This window comes from Carlito syrichta, unplaced genomic scaffold (genome assembly GCF_000164805.1).
Source record: "Carlito syrichta isolate Samal-C Ts95f unplaced genomic scaffold, Tarsius_syrichta-2.0.1 Scaffold305681, whole genome shotgun sequence".
Taxonomy (NCBI): Eukaryota; Metazoa; Chordata; class Mammalia; order Primates; family Tarsiidae; genus Carlito; species Carlito syrichta.
Window position 1 is genome coordinate 605,164 of NW_007249777.1, and position 18,354 is coordinate 623,517.

The 18,354-nt window shown below is 44.8% G+C and overlaps 1 protein-coding gene across 1 annotated transcript in view; it reads left to right on the plus strand.

Annotated features, from left to right (window-relative positions):
* Positions 1 to 18,354, plus strand: part of TIAM2 (T-cell lymphoma invasion and metastasis 2) — a 130,354-nt gene that overhangs the window by 56,408 nt on the left and 55,592 nt on the right. Inside the window, exons 11-12 of the mRNA XM_021714579.1 lie at positions 1,979 to 2,071; positions 3,413 to 3,676. Of these exons, the coding sequence (XP_021570254.1) occupies positions 1,979 to 2,071; positions 3,413 to 3,676 (357 nt within the window). The remainder of the gene's footprint in view (positions 1 to 1,978; positions 2,072 to 3,412; positions 3,677 to 18,354) is intronic.

The window sequence follows — 18,354 nt, forward strand, 5'->3', positions numbered from 1 at the left end:
TTTTCTAATTTCTTTTTTTTTTGAGTTGGAGTCTCACTCTGTCACCCAGACTAGAGTGCAGTGGCCGCTCCCGGCCACCGCAGCCTCGACCTACCGGGCTCCGGCGATCCTTCCGCCTCAGCCTTCCCAGTAGCCGGAATTACAGGCATGCGCTACCACGCCCGGCTGATTTTTTGATTTATTGTAGAGATGAGGTCTTGCTGCCCAGGTGGGTCTCGAACCCGCGGGCTCAGGCAATCCACTCACCTCAACCTCCCAAAGGCACGGGATTACAGGCTGAGCCACCGAGCCCGGCTTGTTTTCTAATTTCTATGATCTGTTGTGACCCTGGTGTTATGGTGGCTTTTCCTTTGAAGCCCTCTTCCTCTTTGTCTAATTTCTTGGCCTTCATTCTGCTATCCAAGGCTGCTGTTGGTGTATCTTTTTTGTATTTGAATGACTGAATGCTTATACTTGCAGAGATATGAGGCGGGCCCCCTAAAAACCAGAATTATCTTCTGGGGGACAGGCCTTTTGTAGCATAAGCTTCCCTGCTAGGTAAGTGTCCTAGGAACCCGTGGTCATCAGTGTATCAGCTAGTGTTGCTGTGAGAGGCTGTGTTAGGCATCAGTGAAATTTTTTTGTGGAGATTCAACCTGTTTGTCCATTTCATGAAGGGTGATTTGTGAGCGTACCAGCCCACACCGAATTGAGTGTTCAGCAGTTTTTGACCAGAAATCGCATGACCCCCATGCTTCATCCTCTCTGGTCTCACTCCGAGAAAGTTTTTCATTTCCCTGATGAAAAACGTCCTCCGAGGGAAACATTTTGAAATTAAAAACAGCAGAAGCACTAAAAGGCATCAAAACTGCTGAGTTCAAAAACTGTTTTGGGCAGCGGAAAAAGCATCTCAATAGCTGTATTGCATCAAACGGAGAGTCCTTTGAAGGTGACTGAAGTGTAAACATGTAAGAATAAATACACAATTTTTTATGACTAAATTCTGGTGTTTTGGGGTCCCCCCCCCATACTTTTTGGTGAGACCACAACCTGCCAGGCTCTGCCGAGGCACAGAGAAGACATAGGTAAACAGGACACTTGTCCTGTCCTCAAAGTGACCAAGACATGGACATGCATGCTCCTACCTATGGCATCAAAGAGAAGGACACTGTCCATGTCAGGGGAGATGCGTTTAGAGGAGAGAAGACACTGGAATTCGCACCGGGTTATATGTCTTCAGGGCAAGCGTTGCACTTATTTAATTGTGGTAAAATACACACAACCTCAAGTTGATGGTCTCCCTCATGACATTCACATGGTCGTGCTGCTGCTACCACCATCTATCTCCAGAACTCTTTCACCTTGTAAAACAGAACTCTGAGCCCACAAACCACCCACTGCTCCCCCTAACTCCTGGCCGTCACCCCTCCACTTCCTGTCTCTCTGAATTGGACTACACTGGGTACCGCATGGAAGGGGAATCATACAATATTGGTGTTGCTGTGACCAACTTATTTCATTTAGCAGGATGGTCTCAAGGTCCATCCATGTCGTAGCAGGCATTAGAATTTCCTTCCTTTTTTAAGACTGGATGATGTTCTGTCGTATGCATAGACCACATTTTATCTGTCCATTCATCTGCTCATGAACACTTGGCTTGTTTCCCCCTTTTGACATTTGTAAATAATGCTGTAATGAACCTAGATGCATGGTCTCAACTTTTGAGTCAAAGTTGTACGCTTAGATTTCTTTTTTTTTGAGTTGGAGTCTCACTCTGTCGCCCAGATTGGAGTGCCGTGGCTAATTTCTTAAGCCTTGTGATCTGATGTGTTTTCTTTTCTGTCTCTGCTAGATATTTGTGCTTTCAAAGCCCCTATAATGTAGCCTTTCTCAATGTGCCGTATTTATGAGAATAGATGGGCAAAACATTCCACGGAGTAGGTTGGAGATGTCAATGAGTGTGGTGAAGTCACGCTCCCTGCTTCCTTTTCCTTCCCAGGGTTTGCAGTGACAGCGCAGGTGGACGAGCGCCAGCATCTCAGCCGGATATTTATAAGTGATGTCCTCCCTGATGGCCTGGCGTATGGGGAAGGTTTGTGCGGCATGCTGTGTCTCTGTTCTCCCTCTGTTTGAAACTATGAGATGCTGTCTGGCTGTTGAGTTTTTCTTTTTACAGCTTTGTCAGAAAATAATTTCTTCTAGAATTTAAAAGAAAGTAAATGGAAGAATCTAATTGAAAATGCAGCCCAGGAGTGGTGGTGCCCAGCTACTACCCAGGAGGCTGAGCTATTTGGGAGGCTGAGGTGGGAGGACCACTTGAGACCAGGAGTTTGAGGCCAGCCTGGGTGATAATAGCAAGACCTTGTGTCTACAAAAAAATATTTAAAAAAAAAAAAGTCAGACATGGCTGGCGCACTCCTGTAGTCCTAGCTACTCAGGAGGCTGAGGCAGGAGGATCACTTGAGGCCAGGAGTTTGAGGCCAGCCTGGGCAATATAGAAAAAAAAAGAAGAAGCAAGGAAATGTTTTCGCCTATATGGAGAGAAAGATTTGTGTGTGTGTGTGTGTGTGTGTGTGTGTGTGTGTGTGTGTGTTAAAAGAGAGAAAACGTATACATAGACATATATAGATAGAGTGAAAGAGAGTATGAGATAGACAAAAAGTATTTCCCAGACATTTAACATCAGAATGCTAGAAGAACAATTAATGAGTGGCTCCCAAATTGTTTCTCTTTCAAATTATTTATTCTAATATTAGTGCTGAGAGCTAAAATTTGTTATCAGCTATGCATGATACTATGATTTTTTTTTTTTTTTTGGACAGGGTCTCACTCTGTCACCCAGGCTGGCGTGCAGTGGTGTGATCATAGCTCACTGCAGCCTCGAACTCCTGGGCTCAACCGATCCTCCTGCTTCAACCTCCTGAGTAGCTGGGATTAGAGGCACACACCACCACACCTGGTCGGTGCTTTCTTTGAAGAAAGCAACAAGCAAGACAGTCTCTAAGAGTACATGGTTTGAATTTGCAGTCTTTCATCTTAAAATATTTCCCTCAGCTGGGTACGGTGGCTCCCGCCTATAATCCCCGCACTTTGAAAGGCCGAGGTAAGAGAATTGCCTGAGCCCACAGGTTCGAGATCAGTCTGGGCAACTTGGTGAGACCTCGTCTCTACAATAAATCAAGAAAAATGAGCTGAGTATGGTGGTGAACGCCTGTAGTTCCAGCTACTTGGAAGACTGAGGCAAGAGGATCACCTGAGCCCAGCAGGTTGAGGCTGTGGTGGCCGTGAGTGTGCCACTTCCCTCTAGCCTAGGCAATAGAGTGAGACTCCGACTCAAAAAAAAAGTACATGATTTGAATTTGCAATCTTTCATCTTAAAATATTTCTCCCAGTAATTTCTTTTTTCTTTCTGTTTCCCCCTCATTGCTCCCAGGACTGAGAAAGGGCAATGAAATCATGACCTTAAATGGGGAAGCTGTGTCTGATCTTGACCTCAAGCAGATGGAGGCCCTGTTTTCTGAGAAGAGCGTTGGACTCACTCTGATCGCCCGGCCTCTGAACACAAAAGCAACCCTGTGTACGTCCTGGTCGGACAGTGACCTGTTTTCTAGGGACCAGAAGAGTCCACTGCCACCTCCCAACCAGTCCCAGCTTCTGGAGGAATTCCTGGATAACTTCAAGAAGAATACAGCAAATGGTGAGGCTTTGTTCTCTCTTCTTTCTTAACTGCTGTTCTCAACAGCCAATATTTTTAGACTGCAATTTTGCTTGCAAACTCAGCTTATTTAAGCTGTTCAAAGAATGTTTTCTAATTTATTAGCAGAGGAACACAGATGCCAACAAGAGTGGATTTTATCAAAATTCCATGCATTTTAGTAATTATAGCTCTTTCATGAAAATAGAAAATCATTATTTTGGCACAAATTAACATTAAAAAAAATCACAGACACTTTAAAAATCACCCACAATATTTAGTATCATAGTTGCTCTGTGATTAAAGACAGATGAAAGTCTGCCCAAATGCCAAAGTTGAAAGACTTTTCTGGCCGGGCACAGTGACTCACACCTATAATCCCTGCACTTTGGGAGGTTGAGGTAAGAGGATTGCCTGAGACCATGGGTTTGGGATCAGCCCAGGCAACTTGGTGAGACCTCGTCTCTACAGTAAATCAAAAAATTAGCCGGGCATGGTAGCGCACGCCTGGTTTCGACTACTTGTAAGGCTGAGGTGCAAGGATCGCCAGAGCTCAGCAGGTTGAGGCTGTGGTGGCCGTGAGTATGCCACTGCACTCCAGCCTCAGCCACAGAGTGAGATTCCAACTCAAAAGAAAAAAGAAAAAGAAAGATAGATTTTTCTTATTTAGTTGACTCTAAGGCAAAACCATCTGCTGGGCTCTTGGAACAGCCAGTGCAGTTCAGCCTTTCACCTCTGTGTTAGGTTCTATCTTCTCAATAAACAGCAGACATTTAGTGTAGGTCATGGATTTTAGAACTATGTGAAGGCCTACAAGGAAAAGATCAGAGGCCAGGGTGTTTTTTATCAAGGTAAAATTTCCAGATGAGGAAATCGTGTGAAGGTCTGTATGTCTGAGCTTACCATTCCTGCGTGTTTCACCCTGCCATTCCCCTCTGTGCCCCTGGTGGGCGCCGGTCAAGCTCTTTATCCCGGGAAGGTCCAAAGTCATTTTGATACTTAATTTACAATGATCGTGGATTTCCAGTGACAGTCTCCCCATGGTTACCCAAAGTAAATGAAAAATACACGAGAGGAGTTGTTAGGGTGGGTTTAATTAGAAAGGCAGTTTATTAGGTCATTTTTGGAATTAAAAAATCAGATGGTAAGATTTGTGGTTCAGTAAGGTACCTAGGATTTTTCTCTTCTTCTCTCGGGACTTTCCTCTAATTTAAAATGCCATTAAATGGACTGTTGGCATATAAAAGGGACCGTCATAAAACAAAAATGATGATGGAATTAATTAATTACATGGGTATGTCAGGGCCATTGCTCATTGACCCCAGGTAGCAATTAAAGGCCTGAGTATTCCATATAACACCCGTGTGTCCATCTGCAGGATTCATCACTCTTGAGGGATACATTTACCACCCGCAGCGTAGCTCTAAGTATTTTATCGTAATATCATAATCAGAAATTACTGTAGAGGCTAGCACACTTTGGGATCTCGTAGGAATGAATTTCTAGAAAAGCAGCAAAAAGGACACACTTACCTTTTTTTTTTTGGAGTTGTGGTCTCAGTCTCCCAGGTTGGAGTACAGTGATACAATCATGTGGCTCACCACAGCCTCATACTCCTGGGCTCAGGAGATCCTCCCACCTCAGCCTCCCAAGTAGCTGGGACTGCAGGTGTGTACCACCACACCTGACTAATTAAAAACATTTTTTGTAGAGACGAGATCTCGCTATGTTGCTCAGGCTGGTCTTGAACTCCTGGACTCAAGCGATCCTCTCACCTCACCTCGCCTCCCAGAGTGTTGGGATTACAGGTGTGAGCCACTGCTCCTGGCCAATTTGCCTTTTTTTTTTTTTAATAGTATGAATCAAGCAGGTGAGTTGAGCTTGTTCTTTGCTTTTTGGCAAGGAGACAGAATGAAGAGGTGGTCCGGATCTGTAGACAGCTATTCCGGTAGTCATCCGTGAAAAGGTACAGGCTTTGCCTCAGAGCTGGGTTCGAGTCCTGGGCTGCCTTTTACTGGTTAGGGGCAGCCCTCCACCAGTGAGTTCCGGGGCTTGGTAGAGGCTACCCCAGCTGCCTCACCCCTTGAGGAGATAGGTGACCCTTAGGAAGCCCTTCTGGCGGTCTAATCCTTTAGAACTTACCTCACCCCTCCTGCTGTCTCTGTGTACAGCAACTTGCCTGACCAACCAGGGGTACTAGTGTCTCACACCTAGTCTTCTTGCTGGTACCTACATGGATGCAGGAGCCACTGACCCCTTCCGGTGTTGTGGCAAGACCATGTTCCATGGGGGTGACAGTCTCCCAGGCAGCGCACCGTCCCCCTCTGCCCTGGGTTTTACATTTGTCCCTGTTTCTAAGCTCCAAGTGACCATTCCATAGTGATGTGCTTGTGTTGGTGACAAAAATACCATGATGGACTGCTTCCCCAGACACTTGGCAAACGTGGACTTTTTGTTTTTCTTTTTGACTTAATTACATTGTGTGTGGAGGAAGTTAAATGCCTGTGAGTGGACTTCTGAGAAGGAGGTCTGTCCATTTTGAAGGTGGGGGGAAACAGAAAATAAGGGTGGGTAGGTGAGAAATGGAATGAGAAAAGAGAAAAAAAAGTTGAATCTCTCATTTGGAAGTAACATCAGCATTACAAGCAATGCCTGTGCTTGGGGGAGGTGTGAGAGGTGGCATAGTGGCAAGGATACAGCTTTGAGTCAGAGCTGGGTTCGAGACCTGGGCTGCCCTTTACCAGTTAGGGGCAGCTCCACCCCAGTGAGTTCTGGGCCTTGGTAGAGGCCTCCCTGGCTTCTCATGCCTTGAGAAGATGGTTCTGAGGTATGGGCCATAGTGTTCTTCAGGTGGCCATGGCATGAACCCCAGCGCCTGCCACAACTCCCGTAGACTTTCTGCCCTTCTTGTCCCAATTTTCCTGCTCTCTCACGTGGGCTTCTTGGGACCAGCTGCCGAGTAAACTTCTGTGCTCAGACTCTGCTTTTGGGGGAGCCCAAATGAAGACTCCCAGCCTCAGGTCCCTCATCTGAAGGGTGAGGTTTCTCCTCCGACCCTGTGGACTGCTGTGATTTTGAGACTGGGAGTTCACATCTGTGGCACATACAGGACATGGCAGGAGTTCTGAAAATGTGATTCTCCTCCTCTGTAGCTTAATATTTTGTTAAAAATTTCTTTGATTTAGCTGGGCATGGTGGCTCACACCTGTAATCCCAGCACTTTAGGAGGCTGAGGCGAGAGGACTGACTGAGCCCACGAGTTTAAGACCATCCCGGTCAACTTGGCAAGACCTCATCTCTACAATAAATCAAAAAATTCACTGAGCGTGGTGGGGTATGCCTGTGGTTCCAGTTTCCTGGAGTGCTGAGGTGGACGGATCACCTGAGCACAGCAGGTCCAGGCTATGGTGGCCATGAGCATGCCACTGCACTCCAGGCTGGGCAACAGTGAGGCTCCTACTCAAAAAAAAAAAAAATTACTTTGATTTGAGGCCAGGCATGGTGGCTCTCACCTGTAATCCCAGCACTTTTGGAGGCCAGGGTGGGAGAATTGCTTGAGTCCAGGAGTGTGAGACCAGTCTGAGCAACATAGTGAGACCTTGTCTCTCCAAAAAATAAAAAGAAAAATTAGCTGGTGAAGTGGCATGCACCTGTAGTCCCAGCTACTCAGGAGGCTGAAGTGGGAAGATTGCTTGACCCAGGTGGTAGAAGGATGCAGTGAGCTGGGGTGGCACCACCGCATTCTCCCCCGGGCTATAGAGTGAGACCCCGTCTAAAAAAAAAAAAAGTTACTTTGATTTGTTTTTCTAATAAATTAGAAAACAGTGTTCATTTTCTACTTTTAATTTTTTGACTAAAATTTTTAAAATTTAAATACAAAATTTCAATGACTGTGGAAACCAGTTTTTAATATAACTTTGAATTATCCTTGGCAGTGGTCATTTGAGAGTCTGCCTTGACCTAAATTTCACACTCCCTGGACATTACTAGAAGGCAACCATGTAACTGAAAAGGAGGAAGGTTCTGTTTTCTTTTCTAGAGAAGCTAATCCCTTGCCTGTTGTAAAAATCAAATGGCTAGCTCTCTGGAAGAGAAGACCTGCTTTTTAAAAATAGGAATGATAACTGGATGTTGTGGCTCACTCCTGTAATCCCAGCATTTGGGAGGCAGAGGCGAGAGGATTACCTGAGCTCAGGGGTTCAAGACCAGCCTGAGCAACATGGTGAGACCTCGTCTCTACAATAAATCAAAAAATCAGCTGGGCATGGTGTCACATGCCTGTGGTTCCAGCTACTTGGAAGACTGAGGTGGAAGGATCACCTGAGCCCAGCAGGTCAAGGCTGTGGTGGCTGTGAGCGTGCCACTGCACTCCAGCCTGGGCAACAGAGTGAGACTCCAACTCAAGGAAAAAAAAAAAGCTAATTATAAGAACATCAGAAGGTAGAAGAAGAAAGCCTGAAGCAGTTGTTTTGAGCATATCTTGACCACTCAAGTGGGATATTTATGGATGCCCTGTTGAGTGCTTTAGATGTGTGGGAGCCCTGGGAACAGCTTCATGAAGTTCAAGGCTTTCAGTCTACTTTTGGTTTTGGTCAGATATCCAGAAATTTTTGTTGATTAGCTTTCATCTCTTGATCAGTTTCAAGAAAAAAATCTCTATCCCCTCTCTCTCTCTCCCTCCCCCACTTCTTTCTCTATTTCCATCTCCCTCTCCCTTTTCCTCTCTCTCCCTTTTCCTCTCTCTCCCTCTGTCTCTATCTATCTCTGTCTCTATCTCTATCTCTGTCTCTATCTCTATCTCTATCATCTAATCTCTGACTGAAAGAACTGTTAGTCACAGTGGCAGGTTCCAGGGAGCCAGCGAAATGGTTGTGAGTTGCTGTTCATGTTCTATGCTTTTCTAGAAAAGAAACACCCTACCGGTATTTGACATTCATTGATGCATACAGTGTTTAGGGAACTGGGTCTCAAACTTCCTAGCACATAAGACTCTCCTGATGAGCTTATGAAGATGCTCATTGGCGTCCTGCTGTCAGAGCACCTCCTTCAGGAGGCTTGGGGCAGTGCAGCCTTCCTTTCTAACCAGCACAGATGTCTGAGTGCCCAGTGGGGGACGGTGCACACACTCATGCCGCCCTTGGCCACAAGTCTAATGGAGGTGGCCTGATCTTGAGCAGCAAGACCTACTGTTTTCCGAGCCCTGCTCTCCTGAGATTTTGAGGGTGAAATGAGATAATATGTGTCGAGTTCTCAGCCAAGCGTAGCTGCTGTGCTTGTGTGCTATTATCTTAGGGTTGTGTGTCCCACACCTCCACCATTGTCCTCTCACAATGCAGCCAGTGACTCGTTGGCTTACCTCATGTTCCTCAGCCCATGCTCAGAGACAATACCCCTTTCAGCAAATTGAGTCCACTGAGAAGCAAGGAACTGCAATGGCCACCAGCTTGACTCTACCCAGGAGGAACAGGGCAGTACATACAGTGTCCAGTATGAAGTCCCTCTCTTTCCTGGGACATAAGTGACCATCGGATTTTCTGCCTTTCAGGGTTTGAATTTCTGCTCTAGCCATCCACAGCAGAGCGAGGAATGCCCACAGGGTGTGTTTGACTCAAGCAGAAATATCATCCATAAAGACTTTTTACAGAGAGAATTAATTTTACCACTGGAATTCCCCGAAGAGGCTAGTGTTATTTTAGAGCCAACAAGGCCACCATTGACGGAATGGGATGTACCAGACCTGTTTATACTGGGGTCCCGTGAATGCTGTTTTTGTGATTTATGTACGAAAATCCCTTTTCGGATATTTGCCATTTTTTGAAAAATTCCAGCAGGTTTTAAGAAAGTCTCATTGAGCACAGAGTTCCTGAACAAAGTCTTATGTAAACATTGAACTTCGTGTGGCCTTAATGAGTTCTCCATCTATAAACAGCCATGAGTACTGCCTTGTAGGGTTGGGCATATTTAGCAGGAATCAAAATAGAAAAGACCTGTGTTCCTGCTCCCATTTAGACAGTATAAATCCAGCAAATGCTACGGATGAAGACAGTAATTGCAGCTTGAGGCTCTTTGTTAATCCCACACCCCCTTTGAGTGGCTCTCTTCTTAATTTGATGTGTGAGTTGTGTAGTCTTACCCTCCTGGAAGCCACTTAGATGTAAATTTGCTCTTTGGAATGAATTGCTCCTGGGAAAGTCTGTCCTACAGCTTCTCACCAGGGGAGAGAATTATTGAGTTGGCCCTGATGTAACAAACCCGCATATTTCCTGTTGATGAGAATAAGGGCATCTTGGCTTCCAAGGCCTGTTGAGGATGACTAACAGCTAAAGAGAATGCTCTGTTGTGTGTAAAACTGCTGTTAAGGAGTCTGGCTGGCTGACACCCCAGATTCCCAGATGTAAAAACATATTCCTAAAGATGGGGTTGGGGGATGCATTTTAAAAAAAACTCTGATTGGGAAATACCAGTTTTTCCAGACCACAGAACTTTGGTCTCAGAATTACAAGTTGTTTTTTTTTTTCTTTTTTAATCTGTGCTGAAGGTAGGTTTCAGTTTCATGGGTGGAAGTGAGCATGTGGCTTTGTATTAGCCTGAAAGCGAAGGAAGATTCTCAGATACAAATTTCCTTTTAAAACTGACCTTGGGCCAGGCACGGTGGCTCACACCTGTAATTCCAACACTTTGGGAGGCTGAGACGGGAAGATTGCTTGAACCCAGGAGTTCAAGACCTGCCTGGGCAACATAGTGAGACCTTAACTCTACAAAAGATTAACTGGGTGTGGTGGTGCATGCCCATAATCCCAGCTATTTGGGAGGCTAGGGCAGGAGGATCACCTGAGTCCAGCAGTTGAGGCTGTGGTGAGCCGTAATGATGCCACTGCCTTCCAGCCTGGACAACAGAGAACTGGACTCAAAAAAAGAAAAGTCCTTGTACAACAAATACTCAAACATGTTTTGGGGAAAAGAGTGAGTAAATGAATTCCTGTAGGTTCCCTATAAAACCTATGTACCCCTCACCATTGGGAAGCCACTTTCACTGAGATGTGGTCTTCACTGGTCACCGTAAGGGAGTAATAGGTAGAATAACCCCTTGTTGGCCTGTGACAGGGTTGGCTTGTGGATACCCCATAGCAAAGAGATCCAGGCAATATTGGGGCTGGGGCTGAGAGGCTGGGGAGTAAAGTTGGCCAGCACTTCGAGTAAAAATCAGTCTTGTTATCTCTCTAGACATTAAACATCAGCCTTGATACTGATAAAACAAGGGGCAGGGAACTGGTAGAATGAGGTTTATTTCTGAGTTCGAATCCGGGGATCAGAGCCAGACTCGAGGTCTTTCTAAAATGGTTCTGCTCGCCCACCAGGCTTTTACAATTCACTTTTGTAGTCCAGAGTTGTTGGTACCTATACATTAGCCGCTGACCAGCAGAGCATTGTATAGGACTTCAGTACAACTGCGTTTTACATTTAGATAGTGACATTTAGAGTAAAGGAAGTTTATCATGCATTGCAAAAGTTACCCAAGTCACAAGACTCATGATGTCATTGATACAAAAGTTATACAAATCACAAGACTTACGATTACGTTGATACTATATTGTTCAAACCTATGATTACTAAGAAGGGAAATCAATAGGAATTGTATCTTTGGGCGTATCCTGCAGAGAAGTCAAGGATCCACTGGGAGTGCCCTTCTCCAGGGGCTGCAGCAACACGGGTGGACACTAGCAGGTCTCTGTATCAAGCATCTTTCAGGTAAAAATCTAAGGAAGTTCTGCGAAGGACACTACATGAAATACCCGTTGCACATGTCGGTCTGCGTAGACATCAGGGTGTTTGGGAACTTCACAGAGTCTTCTCTGCAGACAAAGTGAGCTAGACTTCCATGAAGCTTGTTGACAAGCTCTATGACACTTGTTGGCTGTTGCAAAGAGGAAACTTTGCAGCCTGTTACATAAAGAGAAGGAAAAAAAGCTCACCCTCCTCCCGTGGGTGTTGTGAGTGCTGGCCGCCACATGGTGCTTGTTTGTGTTTCCACTTTTGTTCCCTTCTTTTGTAATGGGCTTAGAAACGAATGGTATTTCTGACGTGATTCCTCCTAGTGAAGGAATTGGGACCATCAGGAGGGACCCAGTATGGATGTCTTCTCTCTAGTTCTCGTGTGGGCAGTATCTTCGGTTTTTCAGATTGGTAATACGAGTGCAGGGTGTGAAATTCCAGCAGTGTGGAAGATTAAGCAGGGATAGCCTGGTCCCCTAAGCTATACAGGGCAGTGGTTAAGGTCATGGGCAACAACCAGATGACCAGAGTTTGACAAGCTGCGTGACTTTGGGCAAGTTGTTTAACCTCTGTACTTTGTTTTGTTTTGTTTTGTTTTGTCAGGTTCTCACTCTGTCAGGCTAGAGTGCAGTGGCACTATCACAGCTCACTGCAGCCTCAACAACCCGGGCTCAGGTAATCCTTCTGCCTCAGCCTCCTGAGTAGCTGGGACTACAGGTGCATACCACCATGCCAGGCTAATTTTTTTATTTTTTTGTAGCGATGAGATCTTGCTATATTGCCCAGTCTGGTCTTGAACTCCTGGGTTCAAGCAGTTCTTCCATCTCGTCCTCCAAAAGTGCTGGATTATAGATGTGAACCACCATACCTGGCCTATGCTTAGTTTTCGCAATTGTAAAATAGACTAGGATTTTTATGGGATCAATGGGCAAATATTTGGAAAGCACTGCACAGTATGTAACATATAGTCAAGGTCACATGAGTATTTGTAAAATAAATAAAATGGATACATTCCTCCCACTCTGTCCTTAGCCACCCAGTTTCTCTTCCAGAGGTAATCATTGTTCTTAGTTTTTCTTCTCATTCTGGTCTGGAGAATCCTAAATATTGGAGGAAATGGTGGGGTTGTTTTCTGCTTGGTTTTTATTGCATTATTTTAGTACGTGGCCATGGCAGGCAGAATAATGGCCCCAAAATGGCCACACCTTATCCTGGGAGCCTGTGAATATGGCAAAATGGAGTTATGTGTTGAAAGGGCCTTTGGGATGGGATCTTGAGATGGGCAAAATCATCCTGGATTATCTGGACAGGCCGATGTAATCACAAGGGTCCTTCTTAGAGGGAGGCAGGAGGGTCAGATCCAGGTAAAGGTAATGAGGGAGCCTGATGGGTGATATGAGGCTGTGAGGTGAGGAATGCAGCGCCCTGTGGGATTTGGAAAAGGGATGACTGCACTTCCCTCCGCAGCCTCCAGGTGGAGTGCAGCCCTGTGGGTCTCAGTCTTCTCACCTCCAGAACTGTAAGTTTGTGTTTCCATAGCAAGCATTGAGTTTGACGGCAGAAATTCAAGCAGGAAGAACACAGTTCCCACGTTCGGGGTGCTAAGGTGAGGGGACAGATATGTGCACAGACCTCATTCATTGTTCTATAGAGTTCCACAGTTCTCGGACTTATCAGTCTCTTTCTGGACCTTTCATGCCAAGAATTGTAGAGAACCCCAAAGAGCTTTAGTTATGTGGGTATGTCTGTTTCTACTGATAATGACTATATTAGACTTTTTTTTTTTGAGTTGGAGTTTCACTATGTTACCCAGGCTGGAGTGGCACACTCACAGCCACCATAGCCTCCACCTGCTGGGCTCAGGTGATCCTTCCACCTCAGCTTTCCAAATAACTGGAACTATAGACATGTGCCACTGTGCCCAGCTAATTTGTTGGTTTATTGTAGAGACGAGTTCTCGCCAGGTTTCCCAGGGTGGTCTTGAACCTGTGGCCTCAGGTGATCCTCTCACCTCCACCTCCCAAAGTGCTGGGATTACAAATGTGAGCCACCGCGCCCGGCCTATATTAGACATTTTCAGAATTCTTATTAATTTATTTTAGTAACAATAATGAATCCACTTCATGTAAAAGCAACAAACGTACTTTTATTTTGAATTAGGGGCCTCACTCTGTTGCCCAGGCTGGAGTGCAGCGGCACCATCACTGCTCACTAGAGCCTTGACCTCCTGGGCTCAGGTGATCCTTCTGCTTCAACCTCCTGAATAACTGGGAATGCAGACAAGTGCCACCTTGCCCAGTTAATTTTTTTAGTTTTTTTTTTTTCTTTTTGTAGAGACAAGATCTTGCTATGTTGCTCAGGCTAGTCTTGAACTTCTGAACTCAAGCAGTTCTCCCACCTTGGCCTCTCAAAGTGTTGGGATTACAGATGTGAGCCATCACACCTGGTCAATAAACATATTTTTAATGAAAATTTCCTCATATTAAAAAAATGAGTGAGAAGAGTAGCCTGGTTTTACATTTTTGCAAATCCCTTTCATGTGTCTCTTATAGAAGACTGCTAGACTCCCATCTCAATGTCTGCATTCAGTCTTTTGCAATGCATTGTTTTGGTGGAAGTTATCTGAAAAAAAAACAAACAAACCCATCCTCACACAGATAAATGTCACTGGAAAAGGGAGGAGTATTTTAATAGTCCTTCCAGATAATCGTGGATATTTTTATTTGCTGACATACTAAAACTCAACAAGTGGTCATTTCTTTGAGAATAGTTGCAATGTGGAGTCTGAGACGTTACTGATGGACTTTTCTTACTTGGCTACATAAAATCCACGGACTTATCTTGTGCTTTGAAGAGATCTTTTTCTTTCTTTTTTTTTTTTTTTTTTTTTTTGAGTTGGAGTCTCACTCTGTCACCCAGACTGGAGTGCAGTGGCCGCTCCCGGCCACCGCAGCTTCGACCTGCTGGGCTCCGGCGATCCTTCCGCCTCAGCCTTCCCAGTAGCCAGAATTACAGGCATGCGCTACCACGCCCTGCTGATTTTTGGTTTATTGTAGAAATGAGGTCTCGCTGCCCAGGTGGGTCTCGAACCCACGGGCTCAGGCAATCTACTCACCTCAGCCTCCCAAAGGCTCAGGATTACAGGCTGAGCCACCGAGCCTGGCTGAGATCTTTTTCTTATATGTGATTTCACAACATACTTTGTTCACTTGGAAAATATGGGGTCACTGTGGTGTACAGATCTTTCAAATGTGGACATTTCATACAATATTAAAAACCACATTCAAGTCTCACTGGAAAGGTCTTTAAATGTGGGGAGATTCATGATGGTGAATAAAGATTTTTCCAAGATTCTGACTTTTGTTGGAAAGTTTTAGTTGTATCAACGAATACTGTCAGGCTCACTTTGTTCATTTTAAAGACAATGTTTTCTGTTGCTTTTTGTTTGTTTTTTTGAGTAAAAATCACGGTTCTTGAAAAAAAGCAGTTAGTTGAACTCCCAATGCAATTGTAGAAATGCTTTTCCTCAAAAATGCCATCCACTTGGGTGTGCAGGCGAAGGGTTGTACATGTCTGAAGGGCCGAGATTTAGACAAATTAATAATTTTTACTGCTTTATTAAGAAAATTCTTAAAGCAAAACTGGCATGTTTATTTTCTTTTCTTTTTGGAGTTGGGGACTCTGTTGCTGTGGCTGGAGTGCAGTGGAATGATCACAGCTCACCAGTCTCAACCTGCTGGGTTCAGGTGATCTTTCTGCCTCAGCTTTCTAAGTAGTTGGGACTACAGGTGTGCGCCACCACCCCTGGCTAATTTTTCATGTTACGATGTTGCCCAGTCTGGTCTCGAACTCTTGGACTCAAGCAATCCTTCTACCTTGGCCTCCCCAAGTGCTAGAATTACAAGCTTTGAGATACAATTGCAGCATATTAATTCCTTTCATTTCAAATGATTTAGTTATGATCTGTTGCATTTTATAAATTTACCTCTGACCTTACTATACTCAGCTATGATTATTTATAAATTGTCTAGACCCATATAAATCCTTTTATTTTTAATCCTCTTTTGCTTTTGACTGTTAACATCTTTAACATTTAGTAACGGAGAGATGTGACAAAGTTCATTATCCAATTTTGAATACTTGTTGGTAGTTCTGGGAAATAATATGGGGAAACTTATTTACAAAGAGTTATATGATTGTTAGAAAATTGTTGTATGTCTTCTGCGAGGGGCTCTGACCAGCTGCCCTGGAGAGTGAGCAGGAATGATTCCACAGTTTCCAGAGCAGCAGGGTGCCCTTCCTTCCAGAAGCCTCCCAATGGACTTGCGACCAAATCTGGAATTTCCAGTGAAGCACTCGGAAGCCCCTGCATGCAAGGACACATGATCCTCCACTTTTTAACATTTGTCTTTCCCACACTAGTTATTTTCTCCTCAATTGCCATCTGTGAACCCAGTTCTGATTTTCCTGTTTCAGCTGATAAAAGACCGTGTCGCGTTTCTGTGAAGTCTCAGCATCTTTGCATAGTCTTAGGAGCAAAATTACTTGAATGTTTATAGAATGTTGTCACTGAGGAAAAACTGGGGGCTGAGAATGTTAACAAGAGGTCCAGGTTTTTCTCAGCTTAATACCCATCATCTCAAAATGCCAGTCACCAAATGTGCCTGGCCTGCAGGCCTGTGTCCCCATGTGAATGCTCTTTGACCCTGAGCAGGGCAGTGTCCATTCACTGGGGAAGGAGAAGATGATTGAGACATGTTTCAGCTGTGTTTAGAAGGTCAGGCACTGACTGAGCTTGGTGGCTCGTGTCTGTAATCCCAGCACTTCGGGAGGCAGAAATGAGAGGATTGCCTAAGCTTAGGAGTTTGAGACCAGCCTGAGTAACATGGCGAGACCTCGTCTCTACAATAAACAACAACAAAAAAATTAGCCAAGCATGGTGGTGCACCCCTGTGGTTCCAACTGCTTGGAAGGCTGAGGCAGAAGGATCACCTGAGCCCAGCAGGTTGAGGCTCTGTTGGCCATGAGTGTGCCACTACACTCCAGCATGGATGACAGAGTGAGACTCTGACTCAAAAAAAAAGAAAAAAAAAAATAGAAGGTCAGACAACAAGCAGAAGTTTTATACTTTTTTACCTCTCTGGGAATGGAGGTTGTAGATTTACGTACTCACCTTTCACTCTTCTTTCTCTGATCATGTTCAGTAGGAAGTGTGTGGCCACCTGTCTGTGACATGGGGCAAGGGGAGGGCTCAGCTTTTCCCCTCTTGAGCCCTGAGGTCATCTCGTCTGTGTCCCTCTCTGTGTGCTTGTCCTGCTTCACCTGCTACTGCAAATCCCTTCAACACAGGGACTTCAAAAATACAAAGGTGTATGAGACATGGCAGCTAGCAGGGTTCTTGGTAAGGGCCAGGCAGTGAGCAATGGCGATAGAGTAGAAGGAAGGTTCTTAGGAGGCTCTTCATGCCAAGTCAGGGCAAGAATGGAGCAAGGGGGAGAAGAAGAACCCGTGGAGCACATGCTGAGGCTTCCAGGAGTTGTTCTGTAAACATCTGATGCAAGGGAACAGCGTGTGCTGAAGTCTCCCCTATCTCACATGTGTGTAAGGTGCCCTGGCCATGGCCGAGAACCACACACCCCAGCTCCACAGAGTCTTACTGAATCTCCTGGAGGTCCATGGAGCCTAGCTGCTATTCCATATCAGTGCTGCTCTGCAGTGTTTTTTCTTTTAGTTGGAGATCTCACTCTCTCACCTACACTGGCGTGCAGTGGCATGATCACGGCTCACTGAAGCCTTGACCTCTTGGGCTCAGGCAGTCCTTCCACCTCAGCCTTCCCAATACCTGACACTACAGGTGTGCACCACCACACCCAGTTAATTTTTTGACTTAATGAAGAAGTCTTCCTGTGTTGCCTAAGCTGGTCTTGAACTCCAGGGCTCAAGTGAGCCTTCCATCACAGCCTCCCTACATGCTGGGATTATAGACATGAGCCATGCGGCTGGCCTACTTTGTGCTTTTAGTGAGCTGATTGGTGCCCATGACAGAGAGTTCATTTGCCAGATAAACCAAAACCACAACTAAAAAGAAAAAGTCATGTCTATTTCACCAGTGTAGGCCAATACTAACAATGTGATGTGTCTCTAGAAGACTGTGGGTCCCACATAAGGGTGTCTGGATTTTCTAGTTCCTGGCCTTGTCAGGTGTGACATTGGGCAGGTGACTTTAACTCCAATTTTCTCTACTCTTAAAATGAGAAATTGGACAAAATAGTTTATATGTTTTTCTTTTTCTCTCCAACATTCATTTAATATGATGGATGTAACATTGTAAGGGCTCTAGGAGCACACCTTTCTTCTAAAAGCTTGTGAAGTTAAAAAAAAAAAAAAGCAGAGTAATGGATCAAGCATTCTGTTTCTGTTTTGCCACAAATCTCATCATCTCTTTAAATAGAGTCAGGTCTTGACTGCCTTAGAGAATGTGTTTGTTAAGGCTTCGTAATAATAGCAGGCTGTCTGAGTGCAAAGATCACAGACAACCTTAGAAACATTAATTACTGCTTATGTCACCCTGATGGATCAGAGATGTGTTATTATCATTGTACTTTCAAAGCTGGGTAAATCAAGGCACAGAGACACATTAAGTCACTAGTCACTTGGCAAGGTCATAGTCAATGGTAGATAGGGATAAAACTGTGTCTTCTTGTTTTTCCTATCATGTAGGGAAAAATGTCTGGATTTAACCACTTTTTAAAAAAACCTATCTCAACTAAGAAACATAGAGTAATATCCAGTAATAATTTGCCCTGCAGTAATGCAAATTTATATGTAAGGGATTGATGTGGTCTTTATCTTCCTATCTGGATTCTTATCTGAGGACCAGGGGATGGTGATTAGGAAGGCCTTGTGAC